Source organism: Triticum urartu, chromosome 2, assembly GCF_003073215.2.
Source record: "Triticum urartu cultivar G1812 chromosome 2, Tu2.1, whole genome shotgun sequence".
Taxonomy (NCBI): domain Eukaryota; kingdom Viridiplantae; phylum Streptophyta; class Magnoliopsida; order Poales; family Poaceae; genus Triticum; species Triticum urartu.
Window position 1 is genome coordinate 504165483 of NC_053023.1, and position 25348 is coordinate 504190830.

The window sequence follows — 25348 nt, forward strand, 5'->3', positions numbered from 1 at the left end:
CGTACATGCCGTCGGGATGATGTCGTCGACATAGAGCAGCAAATAGGTCGTGTCGGAGCCCTGATGATAGACGAAGAGCGAAGCGTCCGAACGGGTAGAGCGAAACCCAAGTTGGTGGAGAAACGCTGCGATGCTGGTACCAAGCGCGCGCGAAGCCTGCTTGAGTCCATACAAGGACCGCGAGAGCAGGCACACGTGGTCGGGAAGCGTCGGGTCAACAAACCCATTGGGCTGCTGGCAGAAGACCTGCTCCTTGAGGTGACCATGGAGAAAGGCGTTGGAGACGTCCATCTGGTGCATCGGCCAAGCATGGGAGACCGCAAGGTGAAGAACCATGCGAATCATGTCGGGCTTGATGACCGAAGCGAAGGTGTCGGTGAAGTCGATGCCAGCACGCTGTCTGAAGCCCCGAACGACCCAGCACGCCTTATAGCGATCAAGAGTACCATCAGGACGGAGCTTGTGTTTGAAGACCCATTTCCCGGTAATCACGTTGGCGTGCCGGGGACGGGGAACAAGCTGCCACGTTCAGTTGCGCAACAGGGCGTCAAACTCCTCTTGCATCGTGGCCATCCAGTGCTGGTCAGGAAGAGCGGTTCGGACGGAGGACGGCAATGGCGACGGCTCAGAGGTGGACGCCGCATGGACGTAATCATCCGCGGCGTAGCGCGAGCTTGGGCAAAAAACATCCGTACGGGCGCGGGTGACCGGACCGGCCACAGGTGCCGGAGGCGCAGGGGCCGGGGGCCCCGAGGAGGCCGGCGGCGCTGGGGGCGCCGAGGAGGCCACGGGGGCCGCGGGCGCCGGGGGGGCGGAGGCCGTGGGCGCGGGGGGGACCGCGGGGGCCAGTGCCGCGGCTGTAGGAGGCGCCGCATGCGGGGGGGCGCCTCAAAGCCAGGGACGGGCCAAGAGAGGCGCGCGAGCGCCCTGGGAGCGGCGTCGAGGAGCCCGCGTCATCGGTGGCGGGAGGAACAGCCGGAGGTACCTGCTGAAACGGAAACACATGCTCATCAAAGTAAACGTGCTGGAAAGTGAACACACGGTGGGAGACGGGATCGTAGCACCGAAATCCCTTGGAGTTGAAAGGGTAGCCGATGAAGATGCAAGCGATAGAACGAGGTGCGAGTTTGTGAGGAGCGGAGTCCGCAGTGCTAGGATAGCAAAGGCACCCGAAAATATGCAAGTCATCATAAGATGAGGGCGTACCGAAGAGAAGATGGTGAGGTGCATAGTTCCACCGTGGGCGGCAAGGGCGAAGGTTAAGGAGAAGTGAAGCAGTAGCGAGTGCATCCGGCCAGAAACGAGGCGACACATTAGCGTGGAACAGGAGCGTCCGAACGCAGACGTTCAGAGTGCGAAGGAAGCGTTCGGCTCGACCATTTTGCTGTGAAGTATACGGGCATGTGAGACAAAAAATTGTGCCATGCAGAACAATGCGGAAAGCAAGATTGTCGAACTCCTTTCCATTGTCAGTCTGAAGAGCAAGAATGGGACGCCCAAACTGCGTGCTGACATAGGAGTAAAAAGCCGACAAAGTGGAGAATGCATCCGACTTTCGTCGTAAAGGAAACGTCCACACATAGTGCGAATAATCATCAAGAATAACCAAATAATATAAATAGCCCGAATTACTAGGAACCGGAGAGGTCCACACATCGCTATGAATCAACTGAAAAGGAAAAGAAGCTATTGTGGTGGAGTTATTAAATGGAAGGCGAACATGTTTGCCGACAGGACAGGCATGACAGGTGTGATCCTCTATCTTATTACAACTGAAATTAAAACTCCTAAGAATATGACGAAGTGTGACGGGGTTGGGATGACCCAAACGAGCGTGCCAGAGATCGACGCCGGCGGAGAGAGCAACCGGTGCGGTGGTGGAGGTGGACGGCGGATGCACCGGATAGAGCTCGTCGAGACTGTCACATCGGTGAAGTACCATCCTGGTTCGAGCGTCCTTGACACAAAAACCAAGCTCCTCAAATTCAACAGTAATAGGATTTTCACGAGTTAAACAACGAACGGAAACAAGATTCTTAATAAAATGAGGTGACACAAGTATGTTAGACAAAGTAATAGGCATAGAAGTAGAAGGAAAAGAAGTGTGCCCGACATGTGTGATAGGTAGTGTGGAACCGTCGCCGACAATGATGCGGCGGTCGGTGGTGACAGGAGTGAAGGAGGCAAAATTATCAGGATGAGCAAACATGTGAGCCGTAGCCCCGGTGTCCATGTACCAATCGCCGCCTCCAGTGTAGTTGTTCGGCGTAGGCGCAGCGTGCAGCGCGGCGAGGAGCGCCGGATCCCAAGGTGCCGGCGGCAGGGCCGGCAAGGGCGGCGGCGAGGCCGCAGGGAGACCATAGGCGCCGCTCATCTGTGGCGGTGGGTATCCTCCGTACGGCTGCGGAGCCGCGTAGTATGCCTGGTGCGCCGGTGGGCGCGGCACGGAAAGCGTCGGTGCAGGAGCCCGTGGAACAGGCATGGTGTACGCATGGACGACACCGGTCCAGGGGTTATAGCCGGAGGCCCATGAGGGCAGCACCTGGAGCTGTTGCGGCGCCTGAAACTGTTGCTGCGGCTGCGGCTGTTGCTGACCGCCGTGGCGGCCATCGCGGCGCTTTTCAGCGGGAGGAGCGGGGGGCGCGGGCGGGTCGTACGGCAGTGGCAGGAGCCCCGGCTGCTGGGGCGCCGGGAAAGGCGCCTGATGACGCTACTGGGGTGCCGGGATAGCGGGAGGCGCCGGAGGCCCGCCGCGGGTGGTGCCGGCAGCGAGAGCGGTGTGGATGGTGCGCGTCTTCACCTGCTTCATCTGTCGCTCCTCCAAGCGGAGGTACGCAACGAACTTGGCGAAGGACGAGTTGGGGATGAGGCTGAGGTTCCCCGTGGCGTTGCCGAAATCCTCGTTGAGCCCGGCGGTGAGCGTGCTGAGGAGGAGGTCATCATCGACCTTGGCGCCGATATCGCAAAGCTCGTCAGTGAGAGTCTTAAGGCGGCGACAATAGTCCTCGATGGAGGTGTTGTCCTGATGACACCCAAAGAACTCTTGCTGCAAAAAAACGTGACGCTGGAGCTTGTTGTCGGTGAAGAGCCCGTTCAGCTTGGTCCACACGGCGCATGCATCATCATCGTCCGTCACGACCGTCTGGAAGAGGTCGGGCGTGATGGTGAGGAAAAACCAGCAGATGATTGTGGTGTCGATGGTGGACCAGTCATGAAACTCGGTAACGAGGCTGGAGTCGACGGTACCGTCCACGTGGTCTATGAGATGATACTCACGGAACACAAGGGAGAAATACGTCTTTCACGAGTGATAGGAGTCCACCTGAGAGAGACGAACCGGCACCCGCTCGAAGATGTTGAGCTTGCGGATGTCGTTGACATCGGAAGGGTTGGTGTCGGCGAACGGGTTGAAGTTAGTGAACGTGGAAGAAGTGACAGACGACATAGCGGGAACCGGACGGGCGGCTCGGACGACTCGGGTTAGGACTTGCGGCGGCTCGGCAATGTTGCTGGGCGGGCGATGCGCGGCGGCTCGGCGGGCGAAGCGACTGGGCGGGCGAGGCGTGGCGGCTTGCGCGGCAGCAGCTGGATTGGCGAGGTGTGTCGGCTTGCGGCTGAAGCAGCAGGCGATGCAGGGTTGCAGGTCGGGCGGGATTAGCAACTGGATTAGGCGGCGTGGCTACGTGCGTGGCAGTAGCAGCAGGCGATGCAGGGTTGCGGGGCTGGCGATGCAGATAGGTGCGCGGGCGGCAGCTAGCGGGCTGGTGCGATGGCTTGGGGCGGGCTGGCGACGAGCGATCGGACGATGGCATGCGTGGGAGATAAGGGCGGCGGCCGACGCGAGAGACGGTCGTCGGCAGCGGCGGTGCAGAGGAGTTGCGCGGCAGCGCCGGCGGCAGCGGAAGCTAGGGTTTTAGAACCTAAAAACTGATACCATGAAGATGTATGAATTGTACAATGTATTGATTCGGTGCAATGTGCACGGTATATATAAATACAAAATGAGGTCTTTACCTTAATCTATACAACAAACTAAAAAGATGAATGTAGACAATATATATGCATAAATAACATACTCAACACCATGAATTTGAACGTGCGGACTTGTCCGCGAACGTTTAATGGACAGCGCTAGAGGGCTCAAAGTGCCCAGACTGTGCGATCCGGACGTTTGTCATAGAACGTTGGAGATGCCTGTATGAAGCAATTTGTAGCTTGCGGGCTATGGATCTGATGTTCGTGGATAGCCTTGCGCGGGGCGTGCCATATTGACCACAAGGTAACTGATGCTTTCACAAAACTGTCTGCGGATGGGAGTCAAGAAGTGTAAAGATCCAACATCTAGCATTCGGTTTTCTAGTCTGAGTTATCACATGGACAAGGTCTAGATCCAATAATGCTCGCGCGCCAGGGCCATGGTGCAGTCAAGAAGCGAATGTTGCCAAGAATTCTCTGTCCGACATATTCAGATTACAGTTCTTTTATGGCTTCATTCAAGAATTGTCCGGGGCTCTAGATAACCTGAGCCGGAAGCCGGCTCACTACAAAAACAACGTTCTTTTGAGAACATAGGCATCAAGCTTTGCTTGATAAGGTCCTTAGGAAGCTTTAACGAGCCTTTAATTATGTTAACGTCTTTGAAAGTTGAAACAAAGTGGATCGACCACATCCTTTTCTCTCCTTGCCATTTGCACCCGACCTGGTCTCTGGATTACGAGTACTCCTACTAGTAAAAGGCCGCACGCCTGATGCACCAACCGCCTATGATTACTTGGCCTCGTGAAAGACTCATCACCATCAGCTTTGCATCATGGTGTCTATCTCTTTTGTTGCTTAATCATATACCATTATAATTAACCACTTTCTTCTAGGACAGTGCTACCATCCAAGCTTGACAACTACTGCATGCCACCTGTTAGGGGTGCAAGTGGCGACCCACAGCTAGTTAGTTCGTCGTTGGTCATAAAATTAACACTAAGACTAGTCACAGTGGGGAGTAACTTAAAGTAATAACATGCATATGTTACTAGTCTATGCTATTGGGTAGTAATATATGTGTTGTGTCATGCATCACTTCATTTATTAGGTTATAGACTTATTTTTTCTTGATATGTGTGATGTTATTGTAACTAGTTATGTTATCACATGTCTCTCTTTCTTCATTAATTATATGTCACATCATCTATTTTGTCTAGATAAGTGTGATGTTACCATCTATGTTACTCCCATTGTGGATAGTCTAAGAGCATTTTGAAACAAACGTGAGATAGAAAAAATACAGGCATATAAATTTTGCAAGAATCGGATGTCAAGTCTCATTAAGTTCTACTGGAATCTAAAATGCAAGAATTATACAACCTAGTTATTTGAATGCTCCAAAATTTTACAAGAAATTGTTTCGTCAACAAAGAGAACAGCGGAGAATATGGGAGGGGAAGATTGAGGCGATATAGCGTAGAATATTCTTTGCGTCGGACTTATCAAAGGAAATAGAAACATGAGGGTTGAATCCTCCAGAATGTGAAGAAAAGTAAGGAATCATTGATATGAAAATCCTATATTCCACAAAAAATAATAGTAATATGAAAAATAATTTGTTCTAAACAGGGACAAGCCTTTTTTTTCCGAAAAAAATTTCAATCTATTCATCTTCAATCATGATAGTACAACAGACACTAGAAATAATAAAAATTACATCCAAAACCTTAGACCATCTAGCGACGACTATAAGCCTCTGTTGTGGCACTGGCCGCAAACCCACCCCTCTTGCATCCACCCGCAATCTTCGTTTGCATCCCCCTTGTACTCCTCTCCATCCAGTAGCATTTATGAAGCTGCATTGGATAGAAAGATGGATGACCCAAATCGTGATCGTGTAATGACTTTGCATGCATGCAATTAAGAAAGAAATCCCTTCGATGGTGCAACCGTCGGCCAGACCAGACGGAGCACTCAACCGAACCTGAGTGGAGCACGAGGAGAAGACCAGCCGAAGGAGCACCCAAAATCTCGAGCTTCATTTACTGTTTGATTTGAACCTCGCAGGAAGCAAGACCATCCACGTCGATAGCTTTATCACTCAGAGCTTGACGACTGGTGCAGAGCAGAACTTGATTGCGCCATGCATGATCCCAGGAACTCTGATCACTTTCAAGCCAGATTTCAGTCACCGTCGTTCGAGAATTAGAATCCGGCACGCGAGGATTCAGAATTAAATGGGTGTGCAATTCAAACTGTGTCGCACGCCTTCAGCCCCGAAATTCCTCCCCTTTCTCAGAGGGTTCAGCACTTGAGTCCCTTTCGTGGGTTCAGTCAACCCCGATGGCTGCTGCTATATCTCAGTACGATAATTCTACATCCACGACTCCACGTAAAGCTACGAAACTTCTTACTTAAACTTCTACCCCCCCCCCCCCCCCCCCCCCCCTTCTCCAATCCTGGTCATGTAGCATTACTCATCTCAGTACGTGAGAGACATGATAAATCGTACGTACATTTTCTCTAGCAAACCTCTGTTTTCCTTAATGGAAAACGTGTTTCGGTAGGATCTCACAAGACAAAAGAGCAGTGAAAAGACTCGAGTGCAGTAGTGCAGCACCCACAAGGGAGGGATAACATATCTTGAGACTTTGCGAGCATGCACGCGCCCCTCTCGGTGCCACGACCTGACCCGAACGAAACGACGAGTGCGTAACGAATTGTCGAGTAAGATTTAACGGCGCGGCCACCGGACGAGACTGAGATCAGTACTGCTTGCTGCTGTAAAGGCAGCGCGGAGGGTATCGTGGGAGGAAAGCAAGGCCAGCCCAGCGAAATGGACGCACACCCAACACAACTATGCGTTCGCGTTCGCGTTCGCGCCAAGCTAGCCAACGGCCGACGCGAATGATTGCAACATACATGGTGGAACATGGCGCCCGTCCGCACGGCCCGGGGCCCTGCTGTCTGAGCTGCTTTCCTCCAGAGAATGATCTTCAGAAGATTCTTGGCTAGTTTTCTAGGGGGGCTCATGGCCTCCATGGAATCCAATATGTATATAATGTATCCGGCAGGTTGCCACCAGTGCCACCACCGCGCCCTCCGAGTGCCCTCCACTTGTGGCATCCACTCACGCTCACTCTCGCTCCTCGCAGCCTGCATAAGAGGAGAAGACGCTCTGCCCTGAGCTGAAACATCTGACAGGATGAACCGTCAGGTTTTGCCTCTGCTTGGCGTAAGCTTCTTCTTGGTGGCATGTGTGGCGGGGGCTGCAGAGGGCGACCGGCGGCCGTACATCGTGCAAATGGACGTGTCGGCGATGCCGACGCCGTTCACGACGCACGAGGGCTGGTACACGTCGGTGCTGTCGTCGCTGGCTGGCAAGGAGGAGGAGGCGGCGCCGGAGCACCTGTACACGTACGCGCACGCCATGCACGGCTTCAGCGCGGTGCTCACCCCGCGGCAGCTCGCGGAGATACAGGGGATGGAGGGGCACGTGACCGCCTTCGCGGAGACGTACGCGCGGCTCCACACCACGCGCACGCCCGAGTTCCTCGGGCTCACCGGCGGCGGCGCTGGCGGCGTCTGGCCGGCGTCCAAGTACGGGGAGGACGTGATCGTGGGGATCGTCGACACGGGCGTGTGGCCCGAGAGCGAGAGCTTCAGCGACGCGGGCATGACGACCAAGGCCGTGCCGGCGAGGTGGAAGGGCGCGTGCGAGGTCGGCAAGGCCTTCAAGGCCTCCATGTGCAACGGGAAGCTCATCGGGGCGCGCTCCTTCAGCAAGGCCCTCAAGCAGCGCGGCCTCGCCATCGCGCCGGACGACTACGACTCGGCCAGGGATTACTACGGCCACGGCTCCCACACCTCGTCCACGGCGGCCGGCAGCGCCGTCAAGGGCGCCAGCTACTTCGGCTACGCCAACGGCACGGCCACAGGCATCGCGCCCATGGCCAGGCTCGCCATGTACAAGGCCGTCTTCTCGGGCGACACCCTCGAGTCCGCGTCCAGCGACGTGCTGGCCGCCATGGACCGAGCGATCGCCGACGGCGTCGACGTCATGTCGCTCTCGCTGGGCTTCCCTGAAACTTCCTACGACACCAATGTCATAGCTATCGGGGCCTTCGCCGCCATGCAGAAGGGAATCTTCGTTACGTGCTCGGCCGGGAACGACGGCTCCGACGGGTACACCATCATGAACGGCGCGCCCTGGATCACCACCGTCGGCGCGTCGACCATCGACAGGGAGTTCACGGCGACCGTCACGCTCGGCAGCGGCAGCGGCGGCAAGAGCATCCACGGCAAATCTGTGTACCCGGAGCACACACCGATCGCCGACGCCGACCTCTACTACGGCCACGGCAACAAGAGCAAGCAGAAGTGCGACTATTCCAGCCTGAGCCGCAAGGAGGTGAGCGGGAAGTACGTCTTCTGCACAGCCGGCGAGAGCCTCAGGGAGCAGATGGACGAGGTGCAGGGCGCCGGCGGCCGCGGGCTGATCGCCGCCAGCAACATGAAGGAATTCCTGCAGCCGACTGACTACGTCATGCCGCTGGTGCTGGTCACCCCGTCGGACGGCGCCGCTATCCAGAAGTTTGTGACGGCCACCAAGGCGCCCAAGGTGAGCATTCGGTTCGTCGGCACGGAGCTCGGCGTCAAGCCGGCACCGGCCGTGGCGTACTTCTCCTCCCGCGGGCCGACCCAGATGAGCCCGGCGATCCTGAAGCCGGACATCGTCGCGCCGGGGGTGGACATCCTCGCGGCATGGGTGCCCAACAAGGAAATCATGGAGATCGGCAAGCAGAAGCTCTACGCCAAGTACATGCTCGTCTCCGGCACGTCTATGGCGTCGCCGCACGTCGCCGGCGTGGTCGCCCTGCTGCGGTCTGCGCACCCCGACTGGAGCCCGGCAGCCATCCGCTCGGCCATGATGACCACGGCCTACGTGAAGGACAACGCCAACAACGTCATCGTCAGCATGCCAAATCGATCACCAGGGACACCTCTGGACTACGGCAGCGGCCACGTGAGCCCCAACCAGGCCACAGACCCCGGCCTGGTGTACGACGCGACGGCAGATGACTACGTCAACTTCCTCTGCGGCCTCCGCTACAGCAGCCGGCAGATAGCGGCCGTGACCGGCCGGCGAAACGCCAGTTGCGCCGCCGGTGCCAACCTTAACCTGAACTACCCATCGTTCATGGTGATCCTCAACCACACGACGTCGGCCACCCGGACGTTCAAGAGGGTCCTGACCAACGTCGCCGGCTCGGCAGCAAAGTACAGCGTGTCGGTGACGGCTCCGGCAGGGATGAAGGTGACGGTGACGCCGTCAGCACTGTCCTTTGGAGGCAAAGGCAGCAAGCAAGGGTTCAGTGTCACCGTGCAGGTCAGCCAGGTGAAGAGAGCAGGAGATGACTACAGCTACATTGGAAACCATGGCTTCTTGACCTGGAATGAGGTTGGAGGAAAGCATGCTGTCAGGAGTCCAATAGTCTCAGCATTTGCTCAGTGAGGAGAAAGACCTGCCAACATAGCAGGAACAGAAATAAAGGATGACCATACAAAAACAATAAATAATATAATACTGACCAGAAGAAGTAATACATAGACTGAAAGCAAAGGAGAAAAAGCGCACCAAGGTATGGTACTGATGATGTCAAGTGTATTTAGCCTCTATAATAATTTATAAATTTGTACACATTTTTCTCAACAAATCACATTTGGCCTAAAATGAGCTAGTAACACATATTCCACCAGTTTGATTTGCTTCAAAATATGTAAATCTCTAAATGTAATAGGGTGTGAAATTATAAGCATTGTTACATGCTTGTTTGGAAATCTCAAATGGCTGGTATGTTCTCCATCAACAACAGTGATCGGTACCAGCATACACCATACATAAAAAGATTATTTGTGCATAAGAAAAATGATGAAAAGTGATTGTCTGCTTTTCCAGATGTTATTGATATTGCCATGAGGGATACAAAATAAAACTTCAGAAAAGGGCAAAGTGGATGGTTGTTACAGTACATATGAATGATCCAAGTCCTAAATCCGAAAAAAAGTGTAAGCACCTGATGCACCACCTGCGTCTAAAGCTTCAATCCAGACTCCAGTACCTTCTACAACCAAGTGTAGCATTAGACTGAATTTTAAGTAAAGCTCAGACAACTTCAGAGCTCCAAACTGAATACCGTTGGAGAAAAAACAGACTTCAGCAAATTGATTTAAGTCAGGCAGTCATCAGACGATCACCAGAACTTTGATCGCCATCATGTGGCACTTGATGTGGTTCAGCTGCATTTAGGTCTACCTGAACATTCTGGTGATCACCAGAAATTCCAATCATATAATTGTGCTATACCTCCTCAGAAGGCTACTGTACATAGCTCAAATTCCGAAAGGTAGGGTAAATACATGTAGCCACTAGCCAAACAGTACCACTGTAGGAGCAGCTGCAACTGTGCTACTGTCCACGAAAAATGAGATAATCGAATTAATTCAGTTGGATATTATCAATAATAAGCAATTCAATCTCTAAGGAACGCAAGTCTATTGTATCCTACCATTGGTTCCACTCAAGCCACTCTCAACTACTTACTATGCACTAGTCTTCAGCATGGAAAGGTTAAAAATCCATGGCAACAGCCTGTTGATACCGCCTGCCAAAGTACTTGCCAATATTCTAGTCTTTTTCTTCGCCAGCCTTTACCTTGTGTGTGGGTCTTCTTTGTCAGCCCAACGAGAGCTAAATATTACACCCTAGGCAAGCTAAAGGGTAATAAAATAAAAGTTATGCATCATAACCAAGGTTTAGCCTGTTAAGTCTAGATATATATTACAGATTAGAGACAATAAATAATAGGAGAGGTTTAATCAAACATGCCTTGAAGAGTTACCTGGGACAATTAGCTCGGTATTAGCAGCCCCACAGAAACAACAATTGCACTGACATAACAGGGATAAACCTTTTCAGAAGATAAACTTGAATAGGTTAGATCTTAGATGATTCTGTATATAGGAACTAAATGATTAAGTATTTACTCTAGCTCTGAAAAATAGCACGAAAATGTTGATACATAAGGGGTGCAAAAGAAGAAGAAAAACAGACAATGTGAGGTACATAAAGTAAAGTATAACGGAAATCTTAATTTGACTTCATTTAACAAGATATTTCTAAGGGCCTTAAATATTCGTCCCTGTTTCACATCAATGATAACAATCATGATTCATTACAACCCTCAAGGTAAAATAAAGAGGTCCAGCAATCCTTTTTTTTTTTCAGAACTACATCAATATTTACAGTAAGTTGTGTAGCTAAGGGATAACAAGAAGCTCAAGTTGTAACTCCAACTTTACCTTCCCTACTCTTTCCACTAGCTGGCAGTGAAAAATCAAGTATATGGGAATATGAATCTGGACCAAGTAACAATATAACGTTGTAACCAAAATGGTCACTGTTCTAAGAAAGAATTCTCAATGGCCCTCACATAAACGGCTTTTGGCAGAGTTCCAGTAATACTATGTATTTTCTCTCCATCCTTGAATAGTAAAACAGTCGGAACCCTCTCAATATTGTAGGAAGTTGCAGTTTGTGGGTAATCATCAGTGTCAAGCTTATAGCACTTTATTCTTCCATCATATTCGGCCGCAATCTCGTCGACAATTCGATGGACCATTTTACAAGGTCCACACCATGAGGCCCAAAACTCCACAAGCACAGGCACATCACTGCAGATGACATTTTGGTTCCAGGAACATGCAGTGATTGCTTCAGCTGTACAAATGTAAAGAACACTACTGTTACATATCTTCTCTACGTGTGCAGACTAAATTCACAAAGTCACAAAGAAGTAAAAACAGATGAAGTTAATTAACGGAGTTCAGAAAACCAAACACGTGAAAGAAGTGTGTAGGTAGCTACTAGTCTTCACTCTTCACTGAGGTGAATCACAAAGATTAACTAAGCTAATTGCTTCTTCTATATTCTGAAAAAGAAGGATTCACGCATTAGTGCAGCTTGCATGAACCGACAGTCTGACAGTACCATGATAGTGAGCGAGTGAGTTATGACGCTATGACTTTATAATGTGTAGTAGTGCAGCAAAATAACACCATGAGGCCAGGCATACGATGCTTACTAGTAATTTCCACTATGTTTATCAATGGAACAAGCAATCTAAGAACTGAACATGGGGCTGTATTTTCCTGCATAGTACATTAGACACTAAGTAGCACATTAGCGATTAACTCACACAGGTTGACACACACCAACAACCAATCTAAGCAGTGAGAACGCTTCATTCCAGAGCTTCAATCCTCAAACAGTGACATACTTCAGAATGAGAAGGCCGATCCGAACATAAAGTTGAATTTTACAGCGAGGAATTGGGATTGCTAAGTCATACAGTTCATCTTTGCAACATATTCAAGTGGCCCGAATCTAAGGCCAACTCCAGCCCGCGACCACATCATGTCCGGGTGCGTCCGTTTGGGGCAAAAGGGACAAACCAGACGGCCCAGCGCGCGGGCGCAAACGGACTTTTGTCCATTTTCTGTCCCCTTTCGACCCATCCCCGGCCCAAGTTTGGGCGGCTTTTGGGGTGAAACGGACAGCGCGCTTGTCCTCCCCTGGCCCGCCCGACGGTGGCACAAAGCAATGAAGAAGAAGGCGGCCAAGGGTCCAAGGAAGCCGCGGTCGGAATGCACGCCGGAGGAGCTCGCCAAGATGGACGCGGAATCGGCGAAGAGGAGGAACCAGAGGGCAGCCGTCAAGGGCAAGACCGCCGCGGCTAAGTTCGCCGCCGAGCGCGATGCGGTGGAGGCCGCGCGGCACAAGGCCGAGGTCGACGAGAAGGAGGTCATCATCAACAAAGGGCACACCCTCCTCATGCTTGGCCTTTGCCGTCCGGCGGGTTTCTCTGGTGCAGCCGTCGGCCCGGCGAGCACAGGCTCGTCGGTCGCCAGGCCTCAGCACTGCCCGTCGTCGACGTCGCGGACCACGCCTATGTCGCCCGGCTTTCCTCCGCCAAGGCACGACGGCCAAACCCGTTTTTCGGGGTCGCCGGACGTTGGCGTGATCGCGCCTTCCACCCCGCGCCCCTCGGCCGTCATCGACCTCAACGTCACTCCGGGGTCCAGCGGCGGCCGGCCGGCCGTCCGTCGAGATGCAAAGAAAGCAAGCACGACCACCGTTTACGGGCACCATGCCGTCCCCCCGCGTCCTGTTCGACGGAATGCCAACACCAACGCCAACGGTCGAACGACCCCTTCTACAACCAGTACATGGAGGATGTGATCTACGAGGGTGGGCATGGCGGTGCCTACGATCCGAGGAGACCCAAAGTCAGGATGGCCGCGCCCAGTACGTTGCCGATGAAGAGGCCCACGACGTGCTGACTCGTGGCATGGAAGACGATGATATCTATTGCGAAGGTGATGGTGATGAAGAATGAAGGCAATGATATTGATATTGGGGGCGAGCCATTGTTCATCGACGAGCTCACCCAAAGAGCGGAAGCACAAAAGAGGAGGAAGAGCATTCGCATGGGTTCATATTCACAAGACGAGGACAAGTTGATTTGCCAATGTTGGATGGAGATTAGCCAAGATCCGAGGACTGGCAGCGCAACAAAAGGGCCTTGTTTTTTGGACGAGATCCACAAAACATTCCATGAAAGAAAGATGTTTGAGCCCTACCAAATTACAAGCGACCGTGGCATCACCTCGATTCAAAAGAGGTGGTTGTTCATCCAACAAGAGTGCAACAAGTATATGTGCCGCACTTGAGAGCGTTGAAACACGGCCCGTGAGTGGTCTCGGCATTGTGACATGGTATGCTCTCCTCATCCTAGTTCTTTCGTTGCTACGGCCATGAGACTTCGGCCTTGTATATGTTCGCATGTTCAATTGTTGTTGATCATGTGGTGTAGGCATTTCAATCTTTGGAAGCATTCAAGGCCCGGCACAATGACAAGCCATTCACTCTTACGCATTGTTGGACAATCATCAACAATTGCCCTAAGTTCAAGGATCAATACCATGAACTTCAAAGGAAGAGAGGCAAGAAGACGGCCGCGTTGGCTGGAGGTGGAGATGGTGAGGCGTTGAAGAGGCCGAGGGGCAAAACCAACTCCAAGGTGGACGACATACGTGATGCCTCATCCATGGCCTTGCATGAGACTTTGCATGCCATGATGTCTCAAAAGGATGTGAGGGACGAGAAGAAACGACAAAGCAAGGACGAGCAAATGAAGCAATACCTAGAGCTTCAAAGGAAGAAGCTTGAGATGAAGGAGGCGGCCAAGAAGAGGAAGATCGACATGGAGGAGGCGTCCCGGCAAAGGCAGCTCGACATCGAGGCCGCCAATGTCACGGCCAGGCAGAGGCAGCTCGACATCGAGGCCACCAATGCCGCAACCAAAGCAAATGAGTGGCCCTTGCGATCATGAGCGAGAAGACGAGGAGCTGGTTCGAGGCCAAGCAGAAGGAGATGTTCGACGCCGACGGCCTGAACTAGGTCGTCTGATCGGCCATGGCCGTTCTTTTTTTGGAGGCTGGCATGGCTGCCGGCCGCTGGCTGTGTGCCGGCGAGAAACAAATTCATTTTGGAGGCTGACTGTGTTGCCGGCCGCTGGCTGTGTTGCCGGCGAACAAAACTATTCATTTTGGAGGTTGGCTGTGTTGCCGGCGAGGACGTGTAGGCCGCTGGCTGTGTTGCCGGCGTGAACTAGGGACGCTGGCCTAAAACTAGGGCGTGGTATTTCGAAAGTTGGTGTTTGAAAATGGAGACGGACAGGATGGGACCAAAGGATGCGTCCGTGCGTTGGGCGCACGGCCACCGTATCCCAGGATGCCCGGACACGACCCCATTGCTCTACCCAAACAGACAGAATCCAGGCAAAACAGACGTCCGTTTGGGGTCGTGCGCTGGAGTTGGCCTAATCGTATGACAACTGTTCTATGTTGTAGTCGCAAACTACCTGCACTGAGGACTAATTAATCATACGAGAAACGAAGACATGGCTGGCGTCCGAGTGAAACGGAAATCCCAGCGAGGCGGCCCTTACCGCCGGTGGAATAGGCGCAGCTCACCCTCGCTGTCCTCGAGCGAGTCGTCAGGCGCCGGATCCGGGACGCGGCATCCGGCCCGTGGGCCCACCGGCGGCACAGCCACCGGCGGTTGGAGGAGGAGCCGTAGCCGACCCTCTGGCGGATGGGCGCCGCGGCGGCGGAGGGGGACAGCAGCGCCGTGGCGGAGCAGAGGTGCCGTGAGGCCGCGGCGGCCATGGTTTGAGGAATTTGAGAGCTGGGGAGTCGTGGCGGAGAACGTGGTGGGTGGAAACTTATGAGACGCACGCAGCAGGCAGCACGCGGTCCGTCCGAGCTCATTACGTTGACGGCCAAGGCGGAAAATGCGCGAGTGCAAACGCGGCCGTCGGATGGCGAACGGGCGGCGTGGACGGAGGGAGGGAGGCGGCCACGCCATTTCCTTTCCGCGAGCCTTGAGTTCGCGGGAATACCACCAGAAATACTACTCGAATTCTCGCACGAGATATTCCATTCTTTTCCATGAATCAAAGGGAAGGGATCAACATCTCCCTCTGTTTCTCTCTCTCATCCACCTACCGTCACCATCGGCCCCATGAGCGTGGCCAACCTAACCAAGAGCCGGAGCGCATGGCCCACACACGTCACCGGGCCCACCTGTCACCGTGTCAACAACTCCGGTTATCCACCGCCGATCCACGCGTACACGCACCTCTCCCCAAACCGTCCAAACAGCAAAACGAATCAGAGCTTCTCGTTTGACTCGTAAATCATTTCTCCTCTCCACCCGCAGCTGCGAGCAAATTATCCTGGAACTATTTTTTCCTCCTCCTCCTCCTTTTCGTCGCGAAACGGAAAACCGCAGCTCCGGCTTCGGAGGCCCCAAATCTCGGCGCCCCCCCCCCCCCCCCCCCCCCCCCCCCCCCCCCCCCCCCCCCCCCCCCCCCCCCCCCCCCCCGATCGATGGTCCGGCGGCCCGCCGACGTCCGCCCGTGAGCCTCCGCCCTCCTCCGGCTCGCGCGCGCGCGCGATTTCTCGCATTTCCCTTCTGTTGCGTGTTCTCTGTCGCGTTGCATCTGTTCGCTGCCGCGGATGGATCGGGGGCAGCAGCAGGGCGTCAGCCTGCAGCCGCACCGATTCGACCACCCCCGGATGCAGTACCCGCAGCACGGCGGCGGCCGCAGCCGCGTGCCGCCGTTCGCGCGCGGCGGCCGCGGCCAGAAGCACTTCTATCGGCAGCCCCCACCGCCGCCGCCGTCCATTCAGCCGGGCGCGCCCGCGCGACACAGGTACGAGGTGCTCATGGAGGCCGGCCGCCTCGCCGCCGAGTACCTGGTGGCCAAAGGCGTGCTCCCGCCGGCATCGCTGCAGCGGGGCGGTGGAGCTGGGTGGGGTCAGATGCCGCCCGCGCCTCCGTTGCCGCAGGCTCAGGAAGCCCCCGCGTTCTACGACTCCCGCCGGAATGGCCGACAGCGTCTTGATGATGAGTACGGTAATCCTAACCCCCGCTCACGCCGGAACCATGGTGGTGATTACAATGGCGGTGACAATGGTAACTACAATGGGAGGGGGAAGAGGAAGTTTGGGGCTTACAACAGGAATTCAGAGTGGGGCCGGGACAGGGAGAGGAGTAGGGATTATTTGGATAGCCGGAATTATGGTGATGATGACGAGGAGGATAGGGCTCCTGGGTATAGGAGGGACCGGCGAGCCAGTGCTGGGATTGATGAGGTTGGGAGTAGTGTCTCGGGCGTGGCCGGGGACAGACCAACATCGAAGCTGGAGGCTGTGGGGGAGTCAGAGTTGGAGGATACTGGCTCAAAGGTGAGCTCTAACAGTAATGTCAGGAAGGATGTTGATGTCGTGCAAGAGGTGCAGAATGAGAATGAGGCTAATAAAATGGAGGAGGATGCTAAGGTGTCTGATTTGGAGGTCGTTGAGAAAGGGATCAACAGTGAGAGTATTCATACTAATGCTTCTTCTGGTGTTGTTGAGGAGGGGGAGATAAATCATTCGCCAGTGCCCTCAGATGACAAGCCTGATGATGGTAGTATTATGGACGAGAAGGCTGAACATGACAAGAGTTTAGATGACAAGGCTGAAGATGAGAAGGGATCAAGCGTTGAAAATAATTTGCATGGTGGTTGTCAGAATTTGCTGAGCAATTGTAATTTTGCAAGAGCCCCAACAAGACCACGATCAATACCTGCTCATAGGAATGGAGCATCAACCCATAGAGATACTGCATTGGCCAAACAGGTAGATCTGGCTCCTCCGATGGTGATTGATGAATCAGCAAATGACAGCTCCTTGACTAATGTCCAGGGAGACAATAAAGATCACCTTGTCTGCCTAGAACATACTGACCCAAGTCTTGCTTGCAATCAAATGGTGGAACACGTGGGACTCCAAGAAGAAGCAGCACAAACTGAGATACGAGATGTGCAAGAACAGAACAGTACTGCACAACATTACACAGTTCAGGAAATTAAGGAGTGTGATGGACTGAATCCTACACTGGCTTCTCAGCACGATTGTTCGAAGCTTCAAGTGAGGGAAGAAGTGCAAATTTACAATATTGATACACCACCACAACATGAAGACTTGATTGATTCAGCTGATAAAGGGAAAACAACAGATAGTGTGGAATTATTACCTAATATCAAAGATGAAGCTGTTGTCACGATAAAACAGGAAGAACTTGGTCAATCTAGCTCATTTAAAATATGTGATCTCAACCTCATTGGTAGTCCAGAGCTTGCTGATATACGAAATGATCCTGGTTTTGGCCAGTGCTCCAATGTTGTATGTTCAATGGAGGTGCAAAATCAGCAGCCTTTTGATTTTGGAACAACTGTGGGTAACAATGCTAGTAACACTGACAGATTTTCCCAAATTCCGTTAAACGATAAGGTTATTCAAATAATTGATATTGAAGATGACCCTCCAATTGAACCTAGTGTGTCTGATACTTTAAGACCAAAGTAAGTTCCTTCCTCCTCCCATCTGTCTGCTATTTCATTCTGCTGATAGCATTTTTCAAAATATCGTCCGATAAATCATTTAATTGACTGATTAATCCCTGCTCGGTGGGCCACCAAGTAGCCTATTAACTGATTTATGGACCGATTCGCCTATTAATCCCCTACTTGCCAAGCCGGCCGAGCAGTTACCAGTTAACGATTTCCTAAACATTGGCTGATAGATACACAAGACAGAGTGAACATTTCATTTCCTTTTTGACATTATGGATTTATCATGTCTGGCCTTGAAGAAACTTGTCTCGGACTAGTTAAGTTTAGGCAATCATTTTTGTGTAGCCACTAGCCAGTTATCAGCAGTAATTGGCTCAGTGATCTTCGAAAAACTGTTGATAGGTAAATATGCTGGAAGCTATCTCGCCAATAGTTTCATTACTGATTTCCTGGAAAACACTGCCATCTTAGCATCAGCAACAGCAAGATTTGTATTTTTCATATCTAGGGCATTAATATAATGAGATACTGCATTCACAGTAAAAGAGAACAAGAGACTTATTTGTAGCTACTGGAATTTGAAGTAATTCAGCTAAAAAGGAACATTTTGTCAATTGCTTTCTAAACCAAACCTACTGTGTATATGTGTAGCAGCGTGGCACTATCCCAAAGTAATGCTCAAGATGGTACAACCACGCCTTCAGTATATTTGTGTAGTCCACCTGTCAATAACATGGGGGAACCATTTCAGTGGTCAAACCAATCATGTATAAGACTATAAGTTGACACCTGTTTCTTAAGTTGCCTTGATATATATTTCTATATCTGTTATGCTTGCTACATGCTTCAATTTTTTAATCTATCTTTCCATACTAATACAATCTACTGTCTATCAGAAGTGAGATGGTATATCCAAGCATGGATAATATGATGAGCTCTAGTGTGAACACAAACATTTTCCCTGGCACGCAAGATGGTTATAACATCGCAATTCCAGATTTCCTTGGTGCTGATATGCCATGCTACCCACCATTACATGCAGACCTTCATGCCGAGATGGGCCTAAATGATCCAGAGGTGAGGTTTGCTGGTGCTGGCAGTCCGCTAGAGCAAGTGAAATTTCGTGGAGTTACCATCATAATGCCACATAGCTTTCACAAATAATGAATAAATATATTTTTCTTGCAGGTCATTACTGTCATGGATGATCCAATATATGATTCTCTAGGTGATATTGGTAATTGATGCTTCTCTATTATGTTCTTTTTATATTTGTTTTGTTGTTTCTGTGAAGTGCAGCCTACCTCTCACTTACCTACTTCGTAGAATGTTGAAACTTATATGACTACAGAAAATATGCCAAAGTTCTATAGTAATTTCTAAACTTGCAAGCACTAAGGTTCAATTCATATTTGGTGTTCTGCACATATCGGTTATCTTTGCAGCATAGATAGTGGAAATGCTGATAATGTAGGGGCTGTTTGGATTGTGGCTATCTTTGCCATATATTGCCACATGATTTTTGCCACACTTGCCTTAGTTGAGTTGCTCAAATTGTTAGCCACACTTTGACTTGCCTAAGGGAATCTTGCCACACTTTTGGTGTCTATGACATGTGGGGTTCACTGCTCATAAAAAAATCCTTGCCTTAGGTGTGGCTAGAACCAAACACCTACCTAACTTGGTCAAACTTGCCTAAGGTTAGGTGTAGCAAGGTGTAGCTAGGTGTGGCTGGGAACCAGACAGCCCCGTAGTGTGCCTATGTTCACTTTAGTCGGCAAACCACAAATATTTGTACAATTGGAAAAAGGTGGTGTCTCATACTAGATTTTAGCTTATACTTTGAGCTGCATGTACGTAGTTTGGGTCAGCTCACACATTCCAGAATGCTGTCAGTTGCCGGAGCTGTGGATCATATGTTTGCATAAAATCATCAAAGTTCGAACTTCTTCTGTGTAGATTGCTTTGAATTCCTTTTGTTCCCCTCGCAAGAAAATAAAAGAAAATGAACAACATGCTACTAGTTTTGCTTGCTGAAAAATGCAGCCTGCCGTCCATGACAGCGGCACAATGCTTCTGAGCTCCTGGCATTATGTTCCATCCTTCCCCAAGACTGGGTTGCAATTTTTGAAACTGTTCTCTTTTTTTTCCAGGTTTTATGGAGGTTTGGGATCAGCAGCCTCCGGACTACAAATTCTTCTGATGTGGCGCTAAATCTTGCTGCTGAAACTGTCCGAGAATTCAATGAATGAACAGAGTTGTTCTAGTATAGCTGGAAATAAACAGTTAAATTTCTGCTGCAGCACCGGCAGCATCTCACGGACACAACACGAACACACGTCCAGTCCAGGGTCATCTTGGCCGCTCCGTGAAGACAAGGTCTGCACGGTTTGCTCAACCACTAGAGTAGATGGTTAGTGTTTTGGTCGTCTGGACCTAGCGCACGAGTGTACCATAGTTTCCACAGCATTTTGTTCATTTGTTCAATGGTGTATTCACCCCTAAAAGGATTGTTCTTTTTTGTATAAACAGTTTGATATGTCATACATAAATTTAAATTTGTTGTTTCACATGGTCCTGTGAACAAGGTTTGTGTTCATCTGTTGCTGAAGTAGTCGGACCGGGCCAAACGTGGACCCAGGAGTCATCACACCCGTAGTACTCCCTCCGTCACGGTTTAGAAGGCGTGCTTGGAAATTCTCTGGGACCTAGGTGGTTATCTATTAGTTGTGAGATAGGTTAAGAAATAGCATTCACACTGCGCATGCATATAGAAATAGTACATCGGAGTATTTATTAGCTACTAGAAATAAATGCAATGCGCCCTAAACCTTGTCTATTATGGAAATGCACGCAAATTTAACTGTGACGGGGGAGTAGCTAGTTCGCCGTCACCAATAACCACCAGTAGCTAGTTCGCCGTCACCAGTAACCACCAGCACGCCGACGTAGTGAGAGACAAAACTGAGAGCTGCTGCCTCCACTTGAGCCATGCACTACTCTACTAAGAACATCAGCAAACTTAAGACTACTGGTTAGAGCTTACAAGGTAGTACAGGTTAAACCTCCAGTATTCACGTGTACAGTAAGAACTAAGAACTCAAGCTAGATTGCACCAAAGTAAAATTCTTTAGGATACTTGCAAAGTTGCAGATCACCATAGGTGTACATTCTCATAAATGACTCTGCTCCATATTAACAGTACAACGAGAGCTCCCAAACAATGGTGCTCCAGCTACAACGACTTGGTAAATGTTGGCGCCAGGTTTCTGGCGGATTCACACAGCAGCATCCTCTTTGGTATCCTCCACAGGCTCCTCCGAAGATGTGGAGCTCACGTTTTGGTCACCAGGACCATTAGAGACCTTCACCGCGGCAGGCCTTAGCACCCTCTCCCTCAGAAGGAACCCTCGGTGGACTTCGTGTGAGACGATGCCTGCCTTGAACTCTGTGGATTCTTCACGCGCGATAGCCTCATGAACCTTAAAAAGAAAAGAGGGTATCGACTCGTATTATGTTGCATATGATGCGAAAAGAAGAGTAGCATGAGCATGGCTCCGTACTTCCAGGTGGAACCATTGTGCATACATGATGAATCCAAACCATGTTATGTACTACTTTTTTTTCAGGGAATTTTATGTACTTATTAAAATGAGCAAACAAAGGCGTGTGTGTCAAACTGTCAACAGCACAATCAATTTAGAGGCTAGTAGTTATTATTTATCCTTCAATTTGTTTTGAGAAGGACAAAAGTGATGTTCCTACTTGTCCAAAGTGTTCAAAGCAGTAATCAAGTGACTTTTTTCAGCCGAAGAGATAATATAAATTCACAAAATGCATGTTGATGAAACGTGTGGCAGCTAAGATAAACTCACTACAGAATATGAACCAGGTTGTAAATATGAAAGAATCGTTTGACCAGCAGAATGCGAGCAATCCAACTGTCGAGTGCAACCATAATGTTAAACTAACAAGCCTACATCATCTACGTATCACCACACTACATCCAAAATAAACCTAACGGCGTATCAATATGCGTGTAATTCATAATCTTTAGCATATTGCAATAAAACTTAAAGCGGTCACTCAGATGAAATATATATAAAGAAGGATGTAAACAATACTTACCACTGGATCAAATGGCTTGCCAACAGTTTCCACAACCCCTACGCCTAAGTTTTTCAGTGTTTCTACTAATTGCTTGTATATGCCTTGATAGCTTGCGCTAATCTTCTGCTCTTTCTCAGTCTCTAGGGTGATCTCTACATTTGTTTTCTCAAAGCTGTCAACCAGAGGCAACAGACTCTGTACAAGTTCCACTTGTATATTCGATGTAAACTTTGCACGGTCCTTTTCAGTCTGCTTCCGAAAATTCTCTAGATCAGCATTTAAGCGAAGAAACTTATTCTTCCCTGAAGCTATTTCAGCTGTGATACTTTCAAACTGAGAAGCTGCTTTACTTCTCTCTTCCTCCATGCTAGTGATTGCCTTCTCGATGTCACTAACAACATCTTCGTTTCCATCTAGAAAGGCTTTCTTGTATAGTCGAATTAGGTCATTCATAGGAGGGAAATCTTCGCCATTTACAACCTGCAGTAAACTAAACAGTTTAGTGAAACTTGATAAATCAACTCCTTCATATACATAACAATAAGCTACAGATTTTTCTTTGATGATCAACCTATTATTTTCCATTTCAGTTTTGCCGTACCTGTGCCAATATTTTGGTTATTCAATAATTATGTCTCATGAGTTGAAAAAGTAGCTTAACATGCATATCTGCTATTGTGTCTTAATACCTATAATACTCGCTCTATCACTATGCTCAATCTTGTTCAGTTCAGCTGATGAGTGCAAAAACAACATTCCCCATTATGATTTTTTTTGTTCAGAGCATACCGTATATGTACTGTAAAATGAATGCTTATCAATTACCAGTGTCAACCTCACACATCAAAATTCACCCTTACTTGCTCAAGTACTCTATAAGTGAAACTTTTCACTGAAAATAATATTATGAACCACCAAACGTAACACATCACAGCATAAACACAGAAGAAAAAAATCTGGAGCTAAAAGAATTATAATCTTCTCAGCTTTCTTCTGCTAGAAGACCACTTCTTCCAATCAGTTAATCCCTCTGTCTCTCAAACAAGAAAGAGGAACAGAGAGGCAAAATTCTCTAGGAATCTCGTAGCTTACAACAGCGAGGATAGAATCCGAAGATCTCACCTGCGGGTCAGCGCCAGCGACGCGGAGCGGCGGCAGCGCTGCATTGGGGCGCCGGAAAGAGAGGAAGGTGGGGGGTTGGCGGCTGGGTTTCCGAGCAGCAGGTAGGGCGCCCGGCGCGGTTAGGGTTTGCAGGCGGCGTCTGGTAGGGTTTGCGGCGGCGGCGGCGGCGGCGGCGGGGTAGGCGCAGTAGGTTGCCGCCATAGTGGATACGCCTCTATCGTTTTGCTTCCGTGCTGTCTGGAAAGTGCAGAAAACGCGGCGTGGAATTGTACGGTGCACCCCAGATTGTTCCAAGGGTGAGCACGGCTCTGTATTTCTCGTATTATTAAATTATTTATTTAGTCGATTTTATAAAAGGCAGTAATTTAGGTGGAAAACCCCCCCACAGATTTAACAACTGAGCCTCTATTTTTTTTAAATATATAGTACATACCAGACACAGACGCACACTCTCCTATGAACACATACATGCATATACACTGCTTATATAAACACTTTAAGGACCTAAACCAATGGATCTTGAGATTGAGATTGACAAAGATGTTACAAACGTCTCATAGTTAACAGACACACCATTGAACATACAAAGGATGAAGGGGGTGCTAGGCAGGCTCGCGCCGTCCACGTGTCGCTATGAATAGTGCACAGCAAACGCATCGAGCGAGGAAAAGATTAGGATTGGGGCCTCTCTCTCCCGTGAAAATATCTTCTCTCTCCCTCATTTTGCTACTCTTTTCCGTGCCGCCGCCACCCCCCTCCCTCTCGGCCGCAGCCTCCTCTCCTCTGCCTCCACCACCTCCTCCTCCCCTGCCTCTCCTCCGCCCATGTCTCCTCACCCCCTCCCTCTGCCTCCGTGCTCAAAAGGAGGAGCCGGGGTCGCTGCCGCTGCGCCTCTACATCGTCCTCACATGCCGTCGTCCTTGCCATTCTGCCGGTGGAGAGCTCCTCCATGATGGCATCCACCGGATCTTGCCGGCCCAGATCCACACGCCTCCTCCTTCCTCGGCAGCTCGTGGAGCCCCATGACGCGTCAACGACGCGTGACCGCACTCGGCCGTGCTTCCCGCCGCTCCTAGTCACCGGGCGCCGTCCCGCCGACGCGGCCCACCGCACGCTGCCACCAGCGTCTTCTTCATGGCGGTAGAGGCGCAGCTTGGGCCCGGGGACCCTGCCGGCGTGGGTGCGACGGCGCCGGCTTCATCTCCATGGTATTCTCTCTTCTCCAATCTCCTCTTTCAGTTCTCTCTCCTTCTCTTTCTTATGTACTCTCTCCCTGATAAATAGAGAGGGCCGAATCAGGATGGATCCAAGCTGCCGACGTCTTTGCTGCCATGGACGAGCCCTCATCCAGCGACCAAGGAAGGCAGGAGAAATCCCTCCTCCTTGCGTTGTTGCATCACTGCATCCCCACGGTAGTCCGGGAGGAGCTCGACCGCCTGCTTTGAGAAGAAGAGATGGTAGGAGGATGAGGCCTGGGCTTGACAAAAAGTGGGTTGGAGCAAGAAGTAGAGCAGGCAATGCCCCTCTCTTCATTGGCATCTGCACAGCCAAATCAAGGATCTAAGCTCCTGGTAAGATCCTCTTTCATTTGTTTTCTTTTTCTTCCATGCCTGCATATCTCTAACTTTTATTAGTTTACCCTTCTAATTTGTGTGATTAATTTGTTGGTTATATTGTTGTTACTAGCTCCTGATTTGGGTGATGAACAAATGATTTAGATTTTGTGTGTAAATCTGAGACGCTACATTGGTTTGGAAGTGAATTTGTAACCTTTTGTTTAATTTAATGGCATACTAAAGCTGATGCAGATGTCCTGTATTTGCTAATGTTATCCATAGGAACCGCCCTCCTATGCCCTGCTCCTCTCGCATTGGCGGAAATTTGGCTCCTCCCCGCCTCCGTCTCCACGTGTGCAGCGACGACCCCGGGAGGAGCTCGAGCCGCAGAGGTGGTCCATGGTGTCGTCGCCGTCATCCTTGGCAGGAGAAGCGTGGGCTGCAGAGATGGCCGGATCTGTCCGATCCTTGCGCTGCCGTCCGTCCACCATCGAGGTTCGTCCCTGCATCCTCGCCTCCATCCTCTCTCACCGTCATGTACGCCCTCGTGGCCGA

At 50.7% G+C, this 25348-nt stretch overlaps 4 protein-coding genes across 4 annotated transcripts; 2 read left to right on the plus strand and 2 right to left on the minus strand.

Moving 5' to 3' along the window:
* The first annotated feature begins 7056 nt into the window (after positions 1-7056).
* LOC125538260 (subtilisin-like protease SBT1.7) lies at positions 7057-9819 on the plus strand. The gene has a single exon (XM_048701535.1). It carries the CDS (start codon positions 7184-7186, stop codon positions 9491-9493), a length of 2310 nt encoding a protein of 769 aa, XP_048557492.1. The 5' UTR covers positions 7057-7183; the 3' UTR covers positions 9494-9819.
* Positions 9820-11154: 1335 nt separating this feature from the next.
* LOC125538264 (thioredoxin M3, chloroplastic-like) lies at positions 11155-15364 on the minus strand. Its single transcript, XM_048701538.1, has 2 exons — positions 15051-15364; positions 11155-11758 (listed from the first exon to the last, which is right to left on the minus strand). The coding sequence occupies exons 1-2, from the start codon at positions 15268-15270 to the stop codon at positions 11436-11438; spliced, it is 543 nt and encodes a 180-aa protein (XP_048557495.1). The 5' UTR covers positions 15271-15364; the 3' UTR covers positions 11155-11435.
* Positions 15365-15814: 450 nt separating this feature from the next.
* LOC125538261 (uncharacterized protein At4g26450-like) lies at positions 15815-20575 on the plus strand. The gene is made up of 4 exons (XM_048701536.1): positions 15815-18014; positions 18902-19082; positions 19194-19242; positions 20159-20575. The coding sequence occupies exons 1-4, from the start codon at positions 16123-16125 to the stop codon at positions 20206-20208; spliced, it is 2172 nt and encodes a 723-aa protein (XP_048557493.1). The 5' UTR covers positions 15815-16122; the 3' UTR covers positions 20209-20575.
* A 540-nt stretch (positions 20576-21115) lies between these two features.
* Positions 21116-23523, minus strand: LOC125538262 (protein GrpE-like). Its single transcript, XM_048701537.1, has 3 exons — positions 23238-23523; positions 22134-22595; positions 21116-21487 (listed from the first exon to the last, which is right to left on the minus strand). The coding sequence occupies exons 1-3, from the start codon at positions 23436-23438 to the stop codon at positions 21284-21286; spliced, it is 867 nt and encodes a 288-aa protein (XP_048557494.1). The 5' UTR covers positions 23439-23523; the 3' UTR covers positions 21116-21283.
* Positions 23524-25348: the final 1825 nt, after the last annotated feature.

What these genes read in the sequence shown, in the direction of transcription:
- LOC125538262 (XM_048701537.1), bottom strand. Translation starts at nt 23,438, where the DNA reads ATGGCGGCAACCTACTGCGCCTACCCCGCCGCCGCCGCCGCCGCCGCC. An exon ending in TCGCTGGCGCTGACCCGCAG is followed by an intron (nt 22,596 to 23,237) that starts GTGAGATCTTCG and finishes AGTTTACTGCAG; the next exon opens with GTTGTAAATGGCGAAGATTT. An exon ending in GCAAGCCATTTGATCCAGTG is followed by an intron (nt 21,488 to 22,133) that starts GTAAGTATTGTT and finishes TTTCTTTTTAAG; the next exon opens with GTTCATGAGGCTATCGCGCG.
- LOC125538264 (XM_048701538.1), bottom strand. Translation starts at nt 15,270, where the DNA reads ATGGCCGCCGCGGCCTCACGGCACCTCTGCTCCGCCACGGCGCTGCTG. An exon ending in CTGCGCCTATTCCACCGGCG is followed by an intron (nt 11,759 to 15,050) that starts GTAAGGGCCGCC and finishes ACATTTGTACAG; the next exon opens with CTGAAGCAATCACTGCATGT.
- LOC125538260 (XM_048701535.1), top strand. Translation starts at nt 7,184, where the DNA reads ATGAACCGTCAGGTTTTGCCTCTGCTTGGCGTAAGCTTCTTCTTGGTG.
- LOC125538261 (XM_048701536.1), top strand. Translation starts at nt 16,123, where the DNA reads ATGGATCGGGGGCAGCAGCAGGGCGTCAGCCTGCAGCCGCACCGATTC. An exon ending in TCTGATACTTTAAGACCAAA is followed by an intron (nt 18,015 to 18,901) that starts GTAAGTTCCTTC and finishes ACTGTCTATCAG; the next exon opens with AAGTGAGATGGTATATCCAA. An exon ending in TGATTCTCTAGGTGATATTG is followed by an intron (nt 19,243 to 20,158) that starts GTAATTGATGCT and finishes TTTTTTTTCCAG; the next exon opens with GTTTTATGGAGGTTTGGGAT.